At 45.4% G+C, this 20,659-nt stretch overlaps 1 protein-coding gene across 3 annotated transcripts in view; it reads right to left on the bottom strand.

Annotated features, from left to right (window-relative positions):
* Nucleotides 1-20,659, bottom strand: part of PTPN2 (protein tyrosine phosphatase non-receptor type 2) — a 51,144-nt gene that overhangs the window by 13,636 nt on the left and 16,849 nt on the right. For all 3 annotated transcript variants that reach the window (XM_074352331.1, XM_074352332.1, XM_074352333.1), the window contains exons 3-7: nucleotides 15,119-15,219; nucleotides 11,006-11,104; nucleotides 7,980-8,117; nucleotides 5,067-5,276; nucleotides 2,440-2,592 (exon numbers count right to left, since the gene is read on the bottom strand). In XM_074352331.1, the coding sequence (XP_074208432.1) occupies nucleotides 2,440-2,592; nucleotides 5,067-5,276; nucleotides 7,980-8,117; nucleotides 11,006-11,104; nucleotides 15,119-15,219 (701 nt within the window). The remainder of the gene's footprint in view (nucleotides 1-2,439; nucleotides 2,593-5,066; nucleotides 5,277-7,979; nucleotides 8,118-11,005; nucleotides 11,105-15,118; nucleotides 15,220-20,659) is intronic.

Raw genomic sequence — 20,659 nt, 5'->3', positions numbered from 1 at the left:
ACACGGTTTGGGGTTTCTACATTAACAAAGTAATTCCATCTCTGTAACAGTAAAGTTTGATGACTTTAGATTTCAGGGAACTTTGTTTCTCTCGGATTTGTGTTCTAAGATAAGGCTTGAGAAGAGCCTGGCCAATGAAATGTCACGTGACCTGCACACAACTCTCAAGTTTCTAGCAGCCATGTTTTAAAAAGATGAACTTAATATTTCCTATCAAGTTACCCAGGACAGTTTTCACATGACTAGAACAAATAATCCTCAAATTTATATGGAATCACAAAAGACCCAGAATTGCCAAAGTATTACTGAGGAAAAAGAACGAAGCTGGAGGAATGACCCTCCCAGACGTCAGACAACAATGCAGAGCTGCAGTAATCAAACAGTGTGGTACTGGCACAAAAAATGGACACATGGAGCAGTGGGACAGAATCCAGGGCCCAGAAACATTTTATTTAACTCAATATATTTTTTAAAAATACTGTCATTTGAACGTATAACCAGTACTTTTTAGAATTCTTGAGATATTCTACACCTTTCCTCTCTATATCTAACCTTCAAAATCTGGTGCATTTCACACTTTAAGCATAACTTGATTCAACTCACCATGTCTCAAATACTCAACAGCGCGTGTGGTTACCGGCCACGGTGTGAGACAGACAGGCCGTGCAAGTGACGCACAGCCCTGAAAGGGTGCACATGTGCCTCAGGGTGAGTCAGCAAGGGCTTCCCTTCATTCATCACACACCTCCACATTCTCTGAGTTCTTTTATAGTCAACATGCACTCATTAGTTATTTAAAATAAGAAATTTCACAGCACCACATAAATTACCGGAGCCTTGCTCAGATCACATCTGTGGAAACTGGCCCTCCGAACAGGCAGCAGGCATTTCTGACCCTGAGCCCTGAAAACTCTCGTCTCCCAGGTCCTGTCTGGATGTGGGCGGAGAATGCGTTGTGCTGAATGGGGCACTAAAGATGTTAGACTGAGGACCCAACAGCCACACCAGACCAGGAGAGTGGGGAAGAAAAAATTCTCCCCAGCCACAAACCGCAGCCATCACAATGTGGACCACAAAGAAGCAGGTCCGTAAAGCGCATCTTGGTGGTGGAAGAGGTCCTCAAAGGAAGTACGTATATATTCTAAAACATTTAAGGAGGAGGGAGGGATATGCTCAAGGGACAGCACACATTCTCTGCAGCTACTCAGTCCGTGAGAACAAAAGGAAACAGACAACCAAGCAACCAAGGTACATGGAGAAAACTCCAGGGTTAAATGGTAGAAGCTGAGATTTTAAAAGAGAGAGATTTTCCTAATCGGAAACATCTGAGACAACTTTTACTTCTAAATCTCTGTTCACTGCCAAGCAAACCCAGCACACCGCAAGCCTGACTTTTGGGGGAGAGTCCTGTGGGCTTACACTTCCACACACCAAGCATTTTACAGACTGAGAGCACTGTGTAACCTCACGCTTCTCTTTGTTAAAAATTACTCTTTAATGCGAAAGATTTGGGGGGGAAACCTTTAAAATAAACTTACAAAAAGTTATTGGTAAATACAATAGATTATCTTGAATAGTTAAAATAACACCAATGATCAGAACAAAAAAGTTAGCTACCGATAAACAGATCTGCTTAAGAAAATTCTACCGCCTTTGGAAGGCATACAACACTTACCTACATGCACTTACTTACTCCATCATGACAGGTGGGGCAATCTAATTACAGAAGAAGGCTTGTTCAGAACACTCCTGTTTCAGCTAGTAACCACAGAGGTTAAAAAGCTAGGAAACGGTTCATTTAAGAGAAACATCAAGAAAATTCTGTCCACTATGTCCACTGTTACAGGATCAGGTCACACAAGAAACAGGGGTTGCTGTCACTGCTGTTTCTATTTATGCTTTACATTAGCACATAACGTAAAACTGATCATTTCTAATAATGGGTCTTTGAACTCAGCTTTTGCAAATGTGGAATAAAAATACCTTCACAAGAATAAAGTCACCAACCAGAGAAAAATAACACTCTCCTGAAATCTCATTATGCTTGCCCCAAGTACTCAAGTACTCAAGTTGCTTGCTCGCTGTTACAAAAAAATGAAAAAAACTAAGTATTCTTGTTTGTATAACCCCAGGTCAGGTTTTTAAGGGGGCAAAAGTACCTAAATTTTCTGGTTATTTTAATGATTAAATGCTTGAACCATGCATACGTGAAAATTTTACGTGTTCTGAGTAACAGGCAAGATACAACCTGAGGCTGAGGCATATCTGAGGAGCTGAGCATAAACTCTGCAACATGCAGGCGGCCAGCTTCAGTCACCGCGTTAACATAAGCATGCTTTTCAGAAGGAAGGGAGGAGGCAGGTGCTGGAGTGCAGCGCGGTTACTTGACGCTAGTCAGACCGGACACACAGGTACCACGTCTCCCCTGAAAGAGTTTACCTGTATATCTGAGTCTCCTTTTAGAAGCTTCGCTCCTTCTATGATAGTCATGTATGAGAATCTGAGCTGATCTGGTGTCTGAATCAGTCCCATTCGGTATTTTCTCATATTCAGTAACAGCTGTTTAATGTTAATATCATCTCCTTTTTCCATCTGCAAGAAAGGTAAAAATTATTCAAGCATTCTGTTGTTAAGAGTCCAGGAAGAGTGCCAGGCATTCTGCTGTGCACCAGGTGTGCTCTTGAAGAGCTGGGGACGGTTCCACAGCAGCCGCCCACCTGACCTGTCCAGCAGGTCCTGCAGCTGGTTCACTGCTGACTCCAAACCAACCCAGGAATCTCGTTCCCTTCAGCTAGTGGTCAAAGGAAGGATTTATGGCCAATGTGGCTTCTGCACTGGGATCAGTGCTCTTATTTTTCCCTCTTGTGTGTATATGTGTGTATATATATACATACATATATATATACATATATAAAATATACTGAAGTATAGTCAGTTTACAATGTTGTGTCAGTTTTTGATATACAGCATAAATGCTTCAGTCATACATGAACATACATATATTCGTTTTCATATTCTTCTTCACCATAAGTTATTACAAAATATTGAACATAATTCCGTGCCGTACAGTATGAACTTGTTATTTATCTATTTTATATATAGTTGTTAGTACCTGCAAATCTCAAACTCTCGATTTATCCCCTCCCACCCCCTTCCCCCCCGGTAACCGTAAATTTGTTTTCTATGTCTGTGAGTCTGTTTCTGTTTTGTAAATAAGTTCATTTGTGTCCCTTTTTTTTTATAAAATTCCATATATGAGTGATAAATGGTATTTTTCTATTTACGGTTTACTTCACTTGGAATGACCATCTCCAGGTCCATCCACATTGCCGCAAATGGCATTATTTTATTCTTTTTTATGGCTGAGTAGTATTCCATGGTATAAATACACCACAGCTTCTTTACCCAGTCATCTGTCGATGGACATTTCAGTTATTTCCATGTCTTGGCTATTGTGAATAGTGCCACTAGGAACACTGGGGTGCATGTGTCTTTTTGAATTAAGGTTCCCTCTGGATATATGCCCAGAAGTGAGATTGCTGGATCATACAGGAAGTCTATTTTTTTTTTTTTTTTTTTTGTCTTTTGAGGAATCTCCATACCGTTTTCCATAATGGCTGCAGCAAACTACATTGCCACCAACAGTGTAGGAGGGTTCCCTTTTCTCCACAGTCTCTCCAGCATTTATCTATCGTTCATGGACTTGTTTTGTTTTGTTTTGTTTTGTTTCACTTCAATTAAAGTACAGTCAATTATAATGTATCAATTTCTGGTGTACAGAACAATGTCTCAGTCTTGCATGTATAAGACTTTTTGTTTTCATATTTTTTTCCATTAAAGGTTATTATAAGATACTGAGAATAGTTCCCTGTGCTATACAAAAGAAAATTTTTTAATCTATTTTTATTTATAGTGGCTAACATTTGTAAATTTCAAACTCTCAAATTTATCCCCTCCCACTCCCTTTCTCCAGTAACCACTAAGATTGTTTACTAAGCCTGAGAGTCTGTTTCTGTTCTGTAGGTGAGTTCACAGTGTTCGTTCATGCACTTTTGAATGCTGGCCATTCTGACGGGTATGAGGCGACACCTCACTGTAGTTCTGATTTTGCGTCTCTCTGATACTTAGCGATATTGAGCATTTCTTGGTGTGCCTGTCGGCCGTCCGTGTGTCCCCCCTGGAGAACTGCTTGTTTAGGTCTTCTGCCCCTTTTTGGATTAATGTTCTTCTTTAAAGGAGGTCTTGGCAGGAGTAAACCTTTCTGCCAGTGCCCTTCCACCTTCATGGCTGGACCCCCCCCCCATGGAAAAGCCAGACCCCCAGTGCAACGGCCCCCTACCCCAGCCGGAAAAGACAAAGGAGGCAGAAACACAGAATCCAGTTTCAACACTTACCATTAACAGAACACCAGAGCTTTTAAGCATGTGGAAGTTCACCTCAGCGCGACAACGCACGTCTGACTGAAGCACCCAACAGCAGGCAGGGTGAAAAGTAACACAGTGTACACACTGAGAGACCCTAGAAGTTCCTGACACCCACCCCAAGTGAGGAACATGGACACCCAGAAAGAGGAAAGGCACAGGCCGGGGCCGGGAAGGGCTGGTGGGGAAAGAACATGGCCCTCGGGCACAGACAGGAGCCTCACACACTTGCTGAGAACTGAGGAAGCAAGTGGTATAAATGTGTTAAGCTATTTAATTCTCATAACCGTCCAGGGGGGACAAAACTATCATTATTACCCTCAGTCAGAAGGCAAAAAAGGAACACACTATTACCTGCCAACTCCTCTGTGAGAAGCTGCAGGGCGGGGGAGGGAGAAGGACCCAGCACCTACACAATACAAGCTGCCAGGGAAAGCCTCGCTGGAGGCCGCCAGAATCACCTGGACCACAAGCAAGAACCCCAGCCACAAGCAAGAGGCAGCTGAAAGGACGTACGTGAGATTCTCGGCTTTTTCTAAAAGAAGGCAGAAGTTCAGTTCTGGAGCCCTGCCATCAGAGCGTGCTCCTGCCAGCGGAAACAGCAGGAAGGTACAAGGCTGAAAGGAGACCGCCGGAAGCACTCACCAGAACCAGGCAGGTGTCCACCAGAGAAAAGGTGCCTGACCGCCCGATGCCGGCACTACAGTGGATCACCGCAGGCCCGTGTTCCGGGTTCAAGGAGCCAGACTCTCGCACTTTAAATAAGAAATTGAGAAACGAAGCTGGTGATTCAGGGACTCCGAAATCTGGCCAGGTAGTATAATGAAAGTGAGATATTGTTCTGGTTTCACCACTCTAAAAAGCGAAAATCAAGGGGAAGTGTTAGTTCAAAGTTTTTTCTTCTAAAAACCTACTGCAGAAAGATGTGTTTTGTGTGACGCTATCAACCCTTATGACTTTTTCATCTGGTTTTTTATAATCACTTACACAAGTTTAGGGAGATTTTCTTGAGGAGAATTTGGAATATATTCCAAATTGCTAACACTTCTGTAACACGTACTATGTAGGCATGCTCTAAGCCTTTTATATGTTAACTCAATCCATACAACAATCCTATTAAATCCATTTTCCAGGTGAGAAAACTGAGGCAAAAGGTTACGTGACTTCCCCAAGGTCGCACCATCAGAAAACTGCAGAGAGCCAGTGTTAGGGCAGCATCTGAGTCCATGACCACCGACCTGCACCATGTAGCCAGGATGTTCCGTAATTCATATGCCGTGAAAAGGGATTCTTTTTCTGTTCTTAAACATTTCTACCAGAATAATTTTACACTCTTTAATGGTTTCCTTTTTAAGAGTTATCTTTTAAATTCTGCTACACAGACACAGAGAACAACTTAAGAATTAAAGAAAGTCTTTGCATCTTTAACAGAAATTGCTCTTCTCACTCCTGCTTGTCCCCAAGGCAGTATTTCCGACCCTAAAGCCGGTCACATGCTTCTTCTGGCGCGCTGAGAGTTTCACCCACATGCGGAGCGGCCCCCGTCACTTCCTGGGCACCCCGATGACCCTGGCTTCTGACAGACTCACTATGAAAATGTTCCTCAGCTCTGCCAGCCAGCTGCTGCCCAAGCAGCACCTCTCTGCCCCACACTCTCCATTTCTGCAAGCGGAGCTGGAACCCTCTCCCACGTCTTTCACCTTTTTTCAGTTTTAATTACAGGACTGTTTTGGAGGGAGGAGCCACAGGAGCAACATAAAAAACCCTGACTTTTTAATGGTTATGAGCTGAAGACTGCTATTATTAACAGCAGCCTCCTTTCAATACAAATTTTCAAAATTATAGTTAGCTTTCGTTTTTTTTTAATCCATTTTCTCTTTTCAGTAGAAATTAAGACTCCTAAGTCCCCAGACTCAGTTACATGAGGTACAACACTGATAAGATACAGTGCAGAAGTTCAAAAACATTTTAATTATATACTTTTAGTGACTAATTTTTCTTGACGTCCAGGTTTCATCATTTCAAACACACCGTGACCCACAGGCTCCCAACATACTCAAGGCACCAGAAGGTCTTCCGACTACCAACTGCTCCTTGTCTTGACGGGGGACGGTGCTGGCACAACCGAACGCACCGTCAAAACTCAGAACCATCCACCAAAGAGAACGTACCCCACTGTTGCAAAAAGGAGAATTAAATTTACCGTATTAAAGCAGCATTTAACACATTTCAAATGAAGAAGGCCAAGCCAGGGCTTCCTGCTAGGAAGCCCTGAAGGAACAAGCCAGCACCCACCCCGAGAGCAGTCTCAGGATCCCCCAGCAGCCCAGGCAGAGTGCCCTCTCGATGGGCCTCAGGCTCCGGCGGGCGTTCCTAACCCTCCCCGCCACTGCCTGGCTGCAGCCACTGCGCACAGTGGGGCCACGCGTGGTCTGGGTGGACCTGCACCACCTCCAGGCTTGCAACCTGTGCTAACCCCACCAGGCCGGGCCACTGCTTGCTTTTTCTTTGTATGATTCTGGCTCAAGACTAGTGGCCTGTCTATTTTTTTCAAATTCAGGTCACACTGTCTGGGATGCTCAAGGCCAGTTCCCAGAAACATTCCCACTGTTTCTATAATACAGTCTTCCCCACTAATAGATTTTTGAAAATCAGTCTTCTTCCCCAACAGGACCAGACACTAAAGAACTTCCTAGAGGTTAATTCCTTATTAATTCACTCCTAATGAAACAAGACTGGAAAATCAGAGCTCACAAAAATCATTTAATTCCCAAAGGACCGTACGAAGTACTCAGATCCATGTGGCTACATAAAGAACAGTTTACATGCATCACTGGACCCCTTTGCCTCTTCTCCTGCAGGGAAGAAATGAGGGGGCAGAGGTTCTAAAGGAAAGAGCACTAAAACAAAATTCACCTTTACGTCACAGTCTCTACCCTCAGACCAGACGATTTTTGACCAACTCCTGGTTTCAGCCCTGTGGGTCACCTTTCCTCCTCCTGTGAGGACTCGTCTCATGGCTGCCCCGACACCCACATGCCCGAGGTGCGTCCCTTCCATGCCGGCCCCACCGCGCCACTCCGCACATGCCTGCCCAGAGCTGTCAGCGGCTCACCGTCCTCCTTGGGGAAAGTCTCATTTACATTGTTTTGAAGAATTCTAACTTTAAAGTCCTTGAGTAAGATGACAAGCTCACACTATGGGAGGAACAGGTTTCAGGAGGTCAGGAGCAGACGCACGAGCTGGCAGGGCTGGATGTGAATCCTGGCTGGCCTGATTCGGAAGCCTTCTCTCTTAATCCCAAGTAATTTTAATAAATTATTTTTAATCCTCAAGTATCAACCTGAACGTTAATACTACTAGTTTCTAGGGTTTCTTGAGAGTCCTCAGAGACCTACCACACACAGGAACAACATCCACAAAGACACAGCTACAGTTATGCGCCACGACAGGTATCACTGAGACACGCGGGCTGTCCCAAACTCCAGGTCTGACGGCAAAGAATCATCCCTAAAACCACCAGAGGAAGCCCTATCTTTCGGGCATGAAAAGTCTTACATTGGTATTTCCTAACTGCAGAAGGTGAACTGTGTAGTAGGACTTCACGTCTTCTGACAAGAACTTCACGCTGAATCCTGTTTCCTTAAACAGCATCTCCCGGTCGTCTTTTGTTGGCCAGTACTGTGCACATTTAACCTAAATGTAAGAATATGCATTCAGCTTTTTTTTGTTTATAGACATTATGAAGCCATAAAAAGCTGGAAAAGAAAACAAACCACACGTACACAGCAAATATTTTTCAAGTACCCAAATCTAAGAACAGTCACACTGCATTCGATGCTTAATGTATTTTAATACACCTTATAAAAGCAGGTTTGCAAAATGTTCCTGTAACTTATACACTAAAAAATCGTATGCCAAAAAAAATACACCGATAGCCCGTTCATAAAAAACCCACTTGTCATTTCTAACGCAGGAAACCCCGTATTTTAACATCACACTGCACCCATTCTACATTTCTAAAAATGCCAATCTCGTGTAAGAATCTTGTCTTCACACAGGATTGAAAAGGCTTTATTTCGCAAGTATTTCCCGCAAAGACCTGTCAATCTGCTGTAAAGAGACAACGCTGCATGTTCAATCACTGACAGGAGGTCGGGGAGAGGCAGGCAAGCCTCTTTCGCCTGCACGTGCTGCACAGGCAGCACTACTGACATAGAATTCATGTTTGTGACAACGAAAGCATCTTCCCAAGAGCCAAATTATGCAGCCAGCAGGCTGAGGTAAAGCGAGATTCAGAGTCATTTCATTAGGAAAAAACACCACAAAAACACCCTTGTAAACATGGCCATTTCTCCTTTTCCAAAACACAAAGAGCTACAGATAGCAAGTAAGATGCCTCCAAAACAAATGGACACTATGAACTGATACATCAAAAGGTGCTGGAAAAATGACACAGAAAGTGAAGGAGCACAAGCCAGAATCAGAACAGCACGGAAATGAGGCGACAGAGAGAAAAACGAATCAGAAATAAAGGAACGCATCGTTTCAGAAAGAGACTAATTAACTTAAGGAACAGGGATATGAATAAACACAACAAATGATGCTTTAGGGAAAAAGAAGAAAAGGGAACATTTTCTAAACAAAAAAGAAATGAAGATATGAATAGGGTTAGGTAAAATCTGACAAATATAAAAAAAAACAGGCAAAGGAAACCTAAGACGTGTACAACGGGAGGACCCAAAGGAGCATAGCAAGCAGGGGGCAGGATGAGCGCCAACAAGTGCAATTCAATAAACTTTTCTTTAAAGAAAATACGTGGAATCACACACTGAAAGAGCACCTCCTGCACCTGGGAAAACTCACCCAGAACGGCCAACATGGACATATTTTGGTGAAGTTAATGGGATTTGAGGGAAAAAATCCTTTGGGTTGTAACTGAGGTAAAAGGACAAGCGACTTACAAAGGAAATAAGATAAGACGTCCATCTGACTCCGACAGGCGCCAGAGGGAAATGGAGTCATACATTAAAGTTGTTCAAAGAAAGGCAAACATGAGCTGAGGAGTTCACACCTGGCAAACGGGCTCAAGCACCGAGACAGCAGACAAACTGCCACCAACACGTAGGACATCGGGGCCTGGTGCCTACGAGCCCTTGCTGAGGCTCCTTTAGGGAGTGAGCTGCACCAGAATGACACACCGACAGACACACAGGTACAGGAAGAACTAAGGTCCAAAAGGGAGACGAGAGAGACTATGTTATAAACTCTGACAAGGGTAAAAAGTACAACCTAAAAAAAAAGAGAGACAATGGGAAAAACAAAAAATTAAAAATTTTTCAGTGGTTATTTTGGTGCCAGAGTTGATTTTGTCATTGTGAGTATTTTCAGTGCATAATATGGGACAAAGAAAATGAGACACCCTAAGACACTCCGCATCCTGGTCTTTGGGAACCAGGCTCACAGTGTGGACAAAGAAGCAACAGACACGAGTTAGGAAGGGTGAGGCCAACCCCTGGTCCTACACTTGGATGGGAAGCATCAGTATGGACACTCGTGTGCTATCTTAGCACACACACGTACGTTTCCTTAACTCTGCTCACTGAAAGGCTCTAAAACCAATGACCAACCTAGCAGCAATTAACATCCCAATTTCTGTTGTGATCATGAAACACCATTGCCCGTTAAAACAAGCCAAGGCTCCTTGAAGAAATGGCTGATTCTTAAAGAAGAATTTGAGAGGCGCCTGCAACATGGAGTCATTCCAGACAGCAAAGAAGCTACTGAAGGGACAATCTGACCACAAATAAGGACAATAACTGCAAAGGAATTAATTGAATCAAATATGTTTAAATTCATGAGTTCATACTAACGGATCCCCTCCCACCTCTGCCCCTGCACCAAGCAAACCTAAGTGGTCACATGCTGAGGACACTAGGGAATTAACTTGTTTTGAAAACGGCTTTTCCTATAACTAGAGTGGCAGGGTTTTTTAAATAGAAGTATTCCAATCAAAATTCAAGAAGTTACAGAACTAGAATACCACTATTTTATAACCTCTAATTAATTAGGGAACTAATTAAGCACTGACCAGCAATGGCTGCTAACATCATGATAACATGCCACCACCCATGCAGTCACCTCCCCCACAACAGCAAAACCTGAATCTTACAAGCGTGTAGACGCAACCACCATAAATATGATTTTTAATGGCTTAAGAGCCAGTAGTGATTTATGAAGATTTTTAAAACCTGTCACTTTACCAAACTTCCAAGATTCTGATAATAAAGACTCTAACAGAACCTAGGGATTCCAAAGATCTACATATCCATGTATCCGTACTAGTCAGTATTTGTCCCATTGTACCTATATTTTGCAGGGCAGCGGTCTGCAACTGTTACTTAAATATTTAAGGTAAGAAAGGAAAAGGATACGTTGGTTCTTCTGGTCAGAAAACACCCTAACTACTAGCCTTTAGCAATTAAAGGTCAAAACCAATGAGTGAATATCCCAAAGCAAACGAAAAGGTCTGTATATCAGCACTCACAGGCAGTGCTAAGCTGTAAACACTGAGCTTTACTCACCGACTCCTTCTCCACAATCCGGTTTAGCATGACAACTGCTTTGGTCTTCTGCTGCCAAACCATGAGCCAGAAATGACAGCCTGTGTTAGGAAGAGGACCCTGTAAGAACGAAGGAGAAAAAGCAGGTAAGAGAAAGGGGCCAGGCTCCCAGGAGACTCCTTCAGGTGCGATTCTCGTGTGAGGACAGTGTACTGGGTCATTATGAGAAAATCCAGACTTCAAACCCACCTGGATCAAAAAACAGGTCTGTACTAGTTAGGATTACTGATTATCAACAATCAAAGCTGACTTTTATTTACTTAGGCAGAAAGAAACTTGCAGGCTATCGGGTGGCTTTCAGAGTTAGGGCTGGGAACCAGGCCTGCGTAGGAACAAACATCAAGACAGGATCTGCCCTAGGAGTGTGGGCCTGGGACAGCGCCCTGGCCCTGTCACCACAGCAGCTGCTCTGCTGGCCCTGCCACCCTAAGGCGGCTGCAGTGCCCGTGCGTAATCCATGGCCAAACAGAGCCAGAGTTGCAGGCGGGGATCTACTGGTCCTGTCCTGTCTGCAAAGGTGACTTCTGTCCCCTGGAGCCCCCGCATCACAAAGAAGGGGCCGCCTCCCATGGTCGGGGCTGTCCTGCAAAAGAGGACGTTTGTGCCAGCACCAGCCAGCAGCCCACCCAAATCAGCTATAAAAGGGTTTCCAGAAAAAGCAGAGATTTCAAAGCACCTGAACCACTATGGAACCGTTCAGCTACAAAACCATAGAATGTGTAACCTCAAAAGCAGCCTTAAAGGGGCAACGTCGATACCAGAACAGCGCCGTGGGGGGAAATAAGATCCTACTATGTACTTCCAACGACCTTCACAATCTGCAGGGCAGAAGAAAGGCTACACGAGACATGAAAAGGCCACGTGTGGGTTGTAACTAACTGTAAGCCAGGAGGTAAAAATGGACGAGGTTTCACTGCAGAGCGACTCCGCCTGCTCCCAGATCGAGCGCGGGGCAGGGCAGAGAGAGCGGGACACCGTGGCCAGGGGCCTGCAGCTTCAGCGCCCCACGCCCCACCAGGTGACTCAAGTGGCTGCAGTGACAGCAACTGCAAAGACTATCTGAACTGGGAAACCCGAAGCATCCAAGTTATAAAAATGCTAGAAGTGGGTCGAGAACCCTGAGAAGCTGTAACCCTCACTCAGTGTGTGCTGCTCACCGCACCACCTGCTTCCAAACCAAAACGTGTGGAAGTGGAGACAGCAGTGAGAAATCCCCAGTAAAACGGGGTTCTTTCCAATCCAAAAAGCAGATGTCATCAGTTGATCCATGAAGTCACTCCTTAGTGTGCACACGTGTACGTACGCATGCGTGCGCGTGCACACACACACACACAAACCCCATCATGGTTCTGAAAGGGGAGGGGGGTCCTCAGCCCTTCCTCTCACCAGCAATACTACCAGTCTTCTGTAAAATGGAGATATATCCCAAGGGACCGATACATATTTTTTTAATTTTTATAAAACTCAAAGGAAAAAGATGAGAAAAATAATAAGCAACAAAGGACAATCAGAGCAGCTGTGATTTTAACAAACATTTACCATCTCTGGCTTCCTCTATCCTCTGAAATATCTCTGTGTGTGTTCTCTGGCCCTGTGTGCCAGGTACAAAGGCAAAAGCAGTCTCAGCTATCAGAGAGCTGACAATGGAGGTGTGGAACCGCAATGCACTTCAAGCCCAAGAGTGAGGGAACCATCCACTCATCGTTGGGAGCGGGAGAGGTACTGGTGCAGAGCCTTAAACACAAGGCAGGCTCTGACACAGGGAGAGGGTAGGGTGGGGAGGGAGACAGAGCCCATTCCAAGCACAAGGAGAGGCACGTGCAAGTTTAGGGTACATGTGGGAAAAGACAGAAGGCAGCAGGAAGCTGCACCTGCCGAGTGGGAGGGTCTCAAAGGCAGAAGAGTCACCAAACTCCTCTTTAAGCTAAAGTGAGGTACGTTCCAAGACACTTAAATCAGGCTTGTGTGTCAGAAACATACGTCTGCTGGCTCTGTTAAAGACAGAAGACAAATGGAGCAAGGTGTGGCAAGGAAGTAAGGTAAAAAGTTACTGTCTCAGTGCAGAGAAAATTTAAGAGAGCTGTGAAAAGGGCAGGCAGGAGGAGGGAAAGAACTCGACAGATGTCAAGTTCAAAATGACAGGGTTTACTGAACGTCTGTTTCATTCAAACAATGCTGCCACAAAGCAGGGAACTCGGAGCACTGCTGGATGGATGAATACCCAGAGCTACTCAGGGCTGGAGCACAGATACTCCGAGTCCAGAGTCCACACTCTTACTTAAGATACAAAATTGGAAACATGGTTCCAGAGAGTTGAAGCAACAAGTGTAGGCTGGATGGCAGAAAAAAAAATCCTAAATCAGAATATTTAGAGATGTCTACATTTTTTAGGACTAAGGTGGGAAAGAAGAAAGAAAAAATGAGACTGGAAGAAAAAGAAGAGCAAGAAAGGGTGTGATAAGGGTCGGGCAGGGCAGGGAAATTACTCTTTCCTATTTTTTAACATTACAGCTTTTTCAAATAGAAAGTAAAAGTTTTTACCTCTAAAAACGAGTTTATAAAAAACATGAACGCACATACGAAAAACTTCGAGTATCACAGAAAATGGCACATGGAAGCCTCTATCCATCAATCCCTAACCCCAGAAACAGACTAGCAGTGTGTGTCTACTATCCAGCCAGCCCCTCGCAGTCTGTTTCAGTCCTGTGATTTCCAGTCCTGTGCTATTAAAGCTAAGCTGCAACGGGGGCAGGAAACAGCTATGAGGTCCCAGTTCAATCCCCAGGACCTCCTCTAAAACAACCAAACAAAACAAGGAAACAAAACTTGGGCTGCAACAAATACCCTCTACAATCTCTACGTGCACAACAGACCACTGAGTATCATGAACTTCTAAACCTCTGCTGTTCTGACAGGTGACAGTGGTAACTGGCTGCTGGTTTGAATCTCCATTCCCTAATCACAGGAAAGAAGAGTCCCTTCCACAGGTGCGTCATCTGCGGTTACCCCGTCTCTGAGCTGTGAGTTTACGCCCCTTGCTAGTCTTTAAACCAGTTGTCTCTCTTTCCCTTTCTGCTCTACGGGGGCTGTTTTACCTCGAGTCACACAGAGTAACTTTCATCTCCAGTGACTCAGACACAGTCTAACCTTTCATAGTTACGTTCATTTGAATATCTTCTTATCATTTTAAACTGTTTTCCTTTTAAATAACAGGTTACTCTTATCCAAACTGGGTTTTCAAAAACATCAACATTATGAATATACAGCTTGCCTTTTTTTTCAACTGAAGTAGAGCTAACTTACAATAGTGTGTTAGTTTCAGGTGTACAGCGAAGTGACTCAGTTATACACATCTTTTTTCAGATTATTTTCCATTATAGGTTATTATAAAATATTGAATAATACAGCTTGTCTTTTGAATATTTAAAAATCATTAACTGGGGGAAATGACAGTACTGTTAATTAAATCTTTTATTTGATAAACACAGGGTAGCTGGTGTGAGTAAACCAACAGTATCCTTTCTGTTATCTCAGAGCGGAAGAAAAATGGTGCTGGAACACAGGTGTGGCCAGGGAGCCAAGAAGCAGGCAGGCAGGAGGCCAAAGGGAGCCGGCAGCTGTGGGGCCTCCCTGCCGGTCCTCAGGGCACCTGCCTCACCCCTCACTCTGCCCTCAGAGAGTCCGGGCCACACTCTGAAAACATCTGCCGGGGCGGGGCCTCTGGTTGTGACACAACTCATGTGAAGAGAAACAGAAGAAGCTAGCAAAGTACTCATAAACAAAGGCCATCTATCGAAAATAAGGCAAGGAGGACAATTTGCCTGAAAAGAACTGGCCTAAGCCAAGTGTCAATAAAAAATTCCCTTCACAGAACGTGTAGCAGTAAAAGTTACTTTCATCTTAAATATACGCAGCTGCAAAACACTATCGTGTCTACGATTCATTACATAACAACAGAAAAAAACGAACTAGCATTCCACTTCCAAGAGAAGTCAAGACATACTTTCAGCCATGTCTCAAAGCGGCCCAGGGACAACCCCAGCCGTCAGGCCCGCTCCGCATCCCAGCACTCGCCTGTGTGAGGATGTACGTCCTCTGGGCCTCTGCTATGTCCACGAAGCTGGCGTTAATGTAATCGTTCTCAGCGTTCTGCAGTTTGACTCGGCTGTGGTCGTCTGAAACAGAGAACAACACACCGCGCTGTCATTTCAAACTTGCCAGTTCTTTTTTGTTTTAAAATTAATGTTCTGGGTATTTATAAAATGATAGAAGAAACAAAACAAAGGAAAATAAATTAGCACCACGGGAGAGTTGAGTCAAATCCCAAGTGATTCCCTTTTTAAAGGAGGTACAAAGGTAGAAGCCCCGTCTGCCGCCACGGTGTCAGAAAGGAGGCGCTCATCTGCGGTGGGCCCACCCCTGCAAGCAGAGACTGACCAAAGCGACAACACAGCAAGGGAGTAAAGCACCACCGTCCTGAAAACAAAAGGGCTGTCAAGACTCCTGCTGCCTGAGAACTAAGACCTCGACCTACAGAGCACTGGCCCCCAGGAAGTAAGACCAGACCATTTCTCTCCCTTCATTCCTCCACAGATCTGCATTCAACCATATTTAAATAATTTCTAGCACTTAACTATATTTAGACTAAGTGCTAAGCTACACTGAATACACTGGGAATATCCCAATTCTTTAAAAGACAACTAAAGATGCTTCATCACTCAGACTATGTTCTACCAGTTAACTACACCTCTAGTACTTAGAGCAAAAAATCTCACAGATTCAGAATTCATTCTAATTTAAGTATGTGGAGCACAAAACTTTACCGTATATGGCTTTGGTGGGAAGGGAAGAGAAGCAGGATGCTGGGGAGACAGCATGAGTGCGGTAACAGTAAGAGCGTTAACTCATCGTTCTGAACAGACGACCAGACGACCGGCTGTCAGAGGACACGCCTGAGTTATAAACTCAACACACGTCTGAGGTCCGACTCGGGGGAATATGTTGTGATAACTGCCCCTCAAGGAAATACCAAACAACCGTCCTTTCCCTCACTTTCAAGCTAAAAAAACAACCATTCACATTATCTCCACGTGGAAGAAAAGTTTGAATGGCTTCAGTTTCACGCATCAATTTGTCTGAGATGTTTCTGCTGGACTGAACCCAAGGCCTCTGTAAATATCACATGCCATTTGCCAACAGGAAAAGCGACCGTGTTATAGTAAATCAGTTACACTCACGTTCTCGGAAACATGATGTCAACAGTCACTTTTTTTTTTTTAAACCGACACTTCTTTTTTTTTTTAAACAGTCCCTTTTTTTTTTAACAGTTTGATCACCTTTCAACTGTTGTATTATATGAGACAGTAAAAAGGTCAGCTACCTAACTGATAAAGCAGACCACCCACCCCCTAGACAACACGTATCGGAAGAATCATGTATGCTTTTAGAACGCTACACAATCCCCAGAACTCAAGTCCCACTGAAGTGCACCACCAAAGGGAGGGGCTTCCTCATGCCGCAATCACAGAAAGAGCGCAAACCCCCAAGGTTAAGCACACCTATTGCACAAGTGAAAAGGCGACTTGGCAAAAGCAGCAAGAACCCACGAGCACTGGCAGGCGCCCCGCCAGGGCGCTGGACGTGGGGTGCGGGGCGGGCCGCCCAGACCTTCCACACCCCTGCAGACCAGCTGCGGAAAGGCCTCCGGGGTGTGTTCTCCAGGCGTCTGGCAGCTGCCCTCAGGCCTCAGCTGGGCTCACGGTTATCTTCTACACCAAGCGTCACTCGAAGTCGCTAAAACACGAATCACGCCCACCCACCGAGCAGCGTCCGCTCCCTGGAGCCCCAGTGCTGACCGGGGTGGGGCAGGGCGCTACCTGAAAGGCACCCCTTGGAAGGGAGGCAATCCTTGGGAGACCGCTGGGGCTACTCAGAACTGGCTACAAATGTTGGCTGAACATACGTTTTCTCCTCAGCAATGACTTTTTTAAAACTCTCAAGTACACCTACATCATTTTAAGTCTTCTGTTCCATGAAGAAGATTTGTAAAAAATGAAAAGTATGTAACATTTGGATTCAGAAGAGACTCTGTGTAGAGAAAAAACACAGGGGAGTTTCTTGTGTTAAGTAAAACATACCATATACCACGTAAGTACACACGTCTCAGGAAGGGAAACTACCAAAGCCCTTCCATGAGGAGCTGTGACTGCAGGACTTACATTCTCCAGCAAAGACAAGAAAGAGACAAGGCTCACTTGCTGCACGGCCTGGGATGTCTGAGAGTGGCACGCCACCTTCAAACCTGAGGGTCAGCCATCTCCTGGCCCTGCCCTTTACAGTCCCAAGTCTGTGAACGGTTCTCTCCAAACCAAACTTTCGACTTCCGAATTAGAGAAACACGCTGGAAGTTACACACTTTCTGCTCTCCCAGAGGGGTTTATTCTGCCCAGGACCCTCTGAAATGAGATTATCCACATAACGGCGCCCACAGCCTCACAGAGCCCTCAGGACTCTGTCACCACCCCGAGCACACGGCCCTCCTCGTCTCTCCCACCCTTTAGCGGATCCAGCAAAGGGAGGCAGTGAAGACAGCTGGAGCTGTGCTGCATGAGATGCCACAAAAGTAAGCAAACCAGACTTCACAGGAAATCTCACTTCTCACATCTACCAACACCAACCGCAGACCCAGCCCAAAGACACACCCAGCCTGGGCGGCCTCATCTGTGTGAATGAAGACATGCGCCCCCACAGAGCTAGGGTTGGTTGAAAGTGGGGTAAATGCGAAGCGAGCTTCTGGTGAAGCGTCCCCCCACCCTCAAACAGCAGGTTTTCTCAGAAACGATTTCATCTGTCAGGAAGTGACTCGCTGGAGCGTGGCCGGGGCTGACCACACACTTCGCCTCCTCTTTCAGTACCGTCACAGAAGCTCTTCCTAAACCCACCCCGCCCCCCGTCGCGCCTTTTACCATTACGGCGATGACACCTCCTTCTGGAAAGTCTTTGCAGTCAAGCAGAGACCAAGGACGAGGAACAGAGCTGGGGAGGGGACGACGGTCCCCATGGCGTTGACAACGGTCCCCAGAGCGTTGACTGCGCCCCTCACGCCCCCCCTCAGCTGGGGGCCAGTGCACCTCAGAGCTGATTTCCAGACCCCACGGCACCTCTCTGCCAAGCACGAAGAGGTCTGCAAGATGCGCCAACCCTCCCCACCCTGCCAGGACAACACCTGGGGCACAAATAACAGGGGTTTCCTCTCCTAAGTCAACCACGAGCCAAGAGCTAAGCTGGAACTGAAACCCCAGTTGCCACAAGCACCCATGGACGATGGAGAAGAAACAGGGGCATCAGCACGCACAGAGAACGAGGCGGGGGGGTGGGGGGGCAGGAATTAGCACAGCAAGTAAGTGAATCACACGTCACAGTGCAGTAAACTCTGCGGGGAGAAGAGCAGAGTGACGGGCGGGAGAGGCTGCGAGGCTAAGCAGGGTGGTCCGGGTGCCCTCCCTGCTGCAGCGACACTCCAGCCAAGGCTCGGGTTAGGAGCATGAACGCCCCAGGAGGCTGCGCAGGAGCCCCTGATCAACGGGAGGAGAAGCAGCCGGCGGCGCAGGCTCCGGGAGGGAGAAATCCTAGACTGACTCCTTAGTCTGCACTCCCAAATCCAACCACCAGAGAAGAGGGGTCTCCGCCTCCCTCTGCTCGTGGTGCCCACCAGCATGGTGTCAGCCTTACTCAAATAATTCTAGAACATGCCTGAATTCAAATTAAGCTGTGGTGCAATTTTCTTAGAATGACAAAACACTATTAACCCACCCTTAAACGTCAGCAGGAGATGAACTGTTAACTGACTTCAGGAGTGAAGTAATTCAGCAAAATGAGCTCAGAGCTCAGAGAGCATCAGGGCTCTTCTGAAGATAACCGGAGTTCCGTGGCGCAACTGCAGGAGAGTGGGGAAGGGTGTGAGCACGCGGGTCCTGGTGTCCGCTATGGCCCCTCCAGCCTGCAGGCTGCGACACAGAGAAGGGGCACACTCCCAGGACGCAAGCTACCTGGACACCACAGGACAGCTTACACTAGGCTACAGAAGTTCCTTCTGTTTCTAGTTTGCTGCGTGTTCTGTTTTCAACCAGGAGCAAGAACTAACTTTCAGCAACCCTTCTGCATCTACTGAGATACTCATACGGCTAGTCCCCCTTCACCCGGTTACTGGGGTGAATTACATTTGTAAGGCTGTCCAATGCTAAGTCCTTCTTACCTTCCTAAAATAAACTTAATGCAGACACTGCTGTACTCACCTGAATAACCTATCGTCGGGGTTTTACATAGTTATTGGCGCAGGAGATGCGCCCGCAACTTCTACTCCTCTTACTAAGCTTTTCTGGTCTGGATATCACAGTCATCCCAAATCCTCATAAAAGGGGCTGGAGAGCGTTCTCTTTCCCCGTGCTCCGGCAGAGCACGCAAAGCTGTGGGCCCCACCCTGCGCCCTCCTCCTGGGAAGGCTGTCACTTACTACCTTGCGTTATTCAGCGCTACAGGGCTTCTCACGCACTACTTCTCCCTCAGTCCGCGTTGGTAAGTTCTGTTTTCCCAGGAGCCTGCTCCATTTCTTCCAAGTGGTCACACCGACTGCCTAATTGTTCACAGCACCCTAACTTCTAAATTCCTTTTACATCTGTATCTGTGTTCCCCTGTCTGCTCCTGGTGTTGCTGATATGCACCTGTCACTGTCTCCCTTTCTGGTTTTTGCGTGTTTGTTGTCCTTTTCTCGCTGTCTTGCCAGTTTATTAGCCTTATCAAGGAACCAACATTTGGTTTTGTCTGATCCTTTGTGCTGTAACTTTGATTTCTAGTCTTTTATCTTTGTATTATTTCCTTTCTGCTTTTTTTGGTGTTTACTGTTACTCTTACTCTAAATTAGCTTAGACACTTAGCACTTTAATTTTCAACTTTTCATTTTAATACTAACATTTAAAGACAGCATTTTTTTGCAGTACTGTTTTGGTGCTTTGAATTTTTGATAAGTATTATTTTACCTATTGCTCACTTTTAAGTTTTTTTAAGTTTCCATTATGATTTCTTCTTGACCCATGAATTATTTAGAAACCTTTAAATATCCAAATTTATGGGAATTTTTCTCTTTTTATTAATAATCTATAATGTAATCGCATTATGGTCAAAGAACACGGCCTGTAAGACAGCAATTCTTAAATTATTAAGATTTACTTTATAGCTTAGTCAATGGTGCATTTATTATAAATTTTCCATTCAATCTTAGAAGAATGTGTGTTCTCTAATTGCCAGGCATGGGTTCTGTATTTTTTTCTTATTAAATTGAGCTTAACTGTGTGGTTCAAAGCTTCCACTTCTTTACTAATATTTTACATTATTAAGAAGTGTGTGAGCACAGAATTGTCAGCCTCCCTCTGTAATCCTATTCATGTCTGCTTACTATACCTGGAAGCTATTTTACTGGGCAGATACCAGACTCACAGCTGATGGTGGCAGGCATTCATTTGCTGAGATCTCTGTTTTCAGGAGGCAGGGAGCACAGAAAGCCTGAATGTTTTCCCTCCTTCCTCCCCACTAGCAACTTATGTAAAAAGTGTATTTACT

Source organism: Camelus bactrianus, chromosome 24 (genome assembly GCF_048773025.1).
Source record: "Camelus bactrianus isolate YW-2024 breed Bactrian camel chromosome 24, ASM4877302v1, whole genome shotgun sequence".
NCBI lineage: Eukaryota > Metazoa > Chordata > Mammalia > Artiodactyla > Camelidae > Camelus > Camelus bactrianus.
Note: the sequence above shows the minus strand (reverse complement) of the source record. Positions and strands in the feature narration are given on the sequence as shown.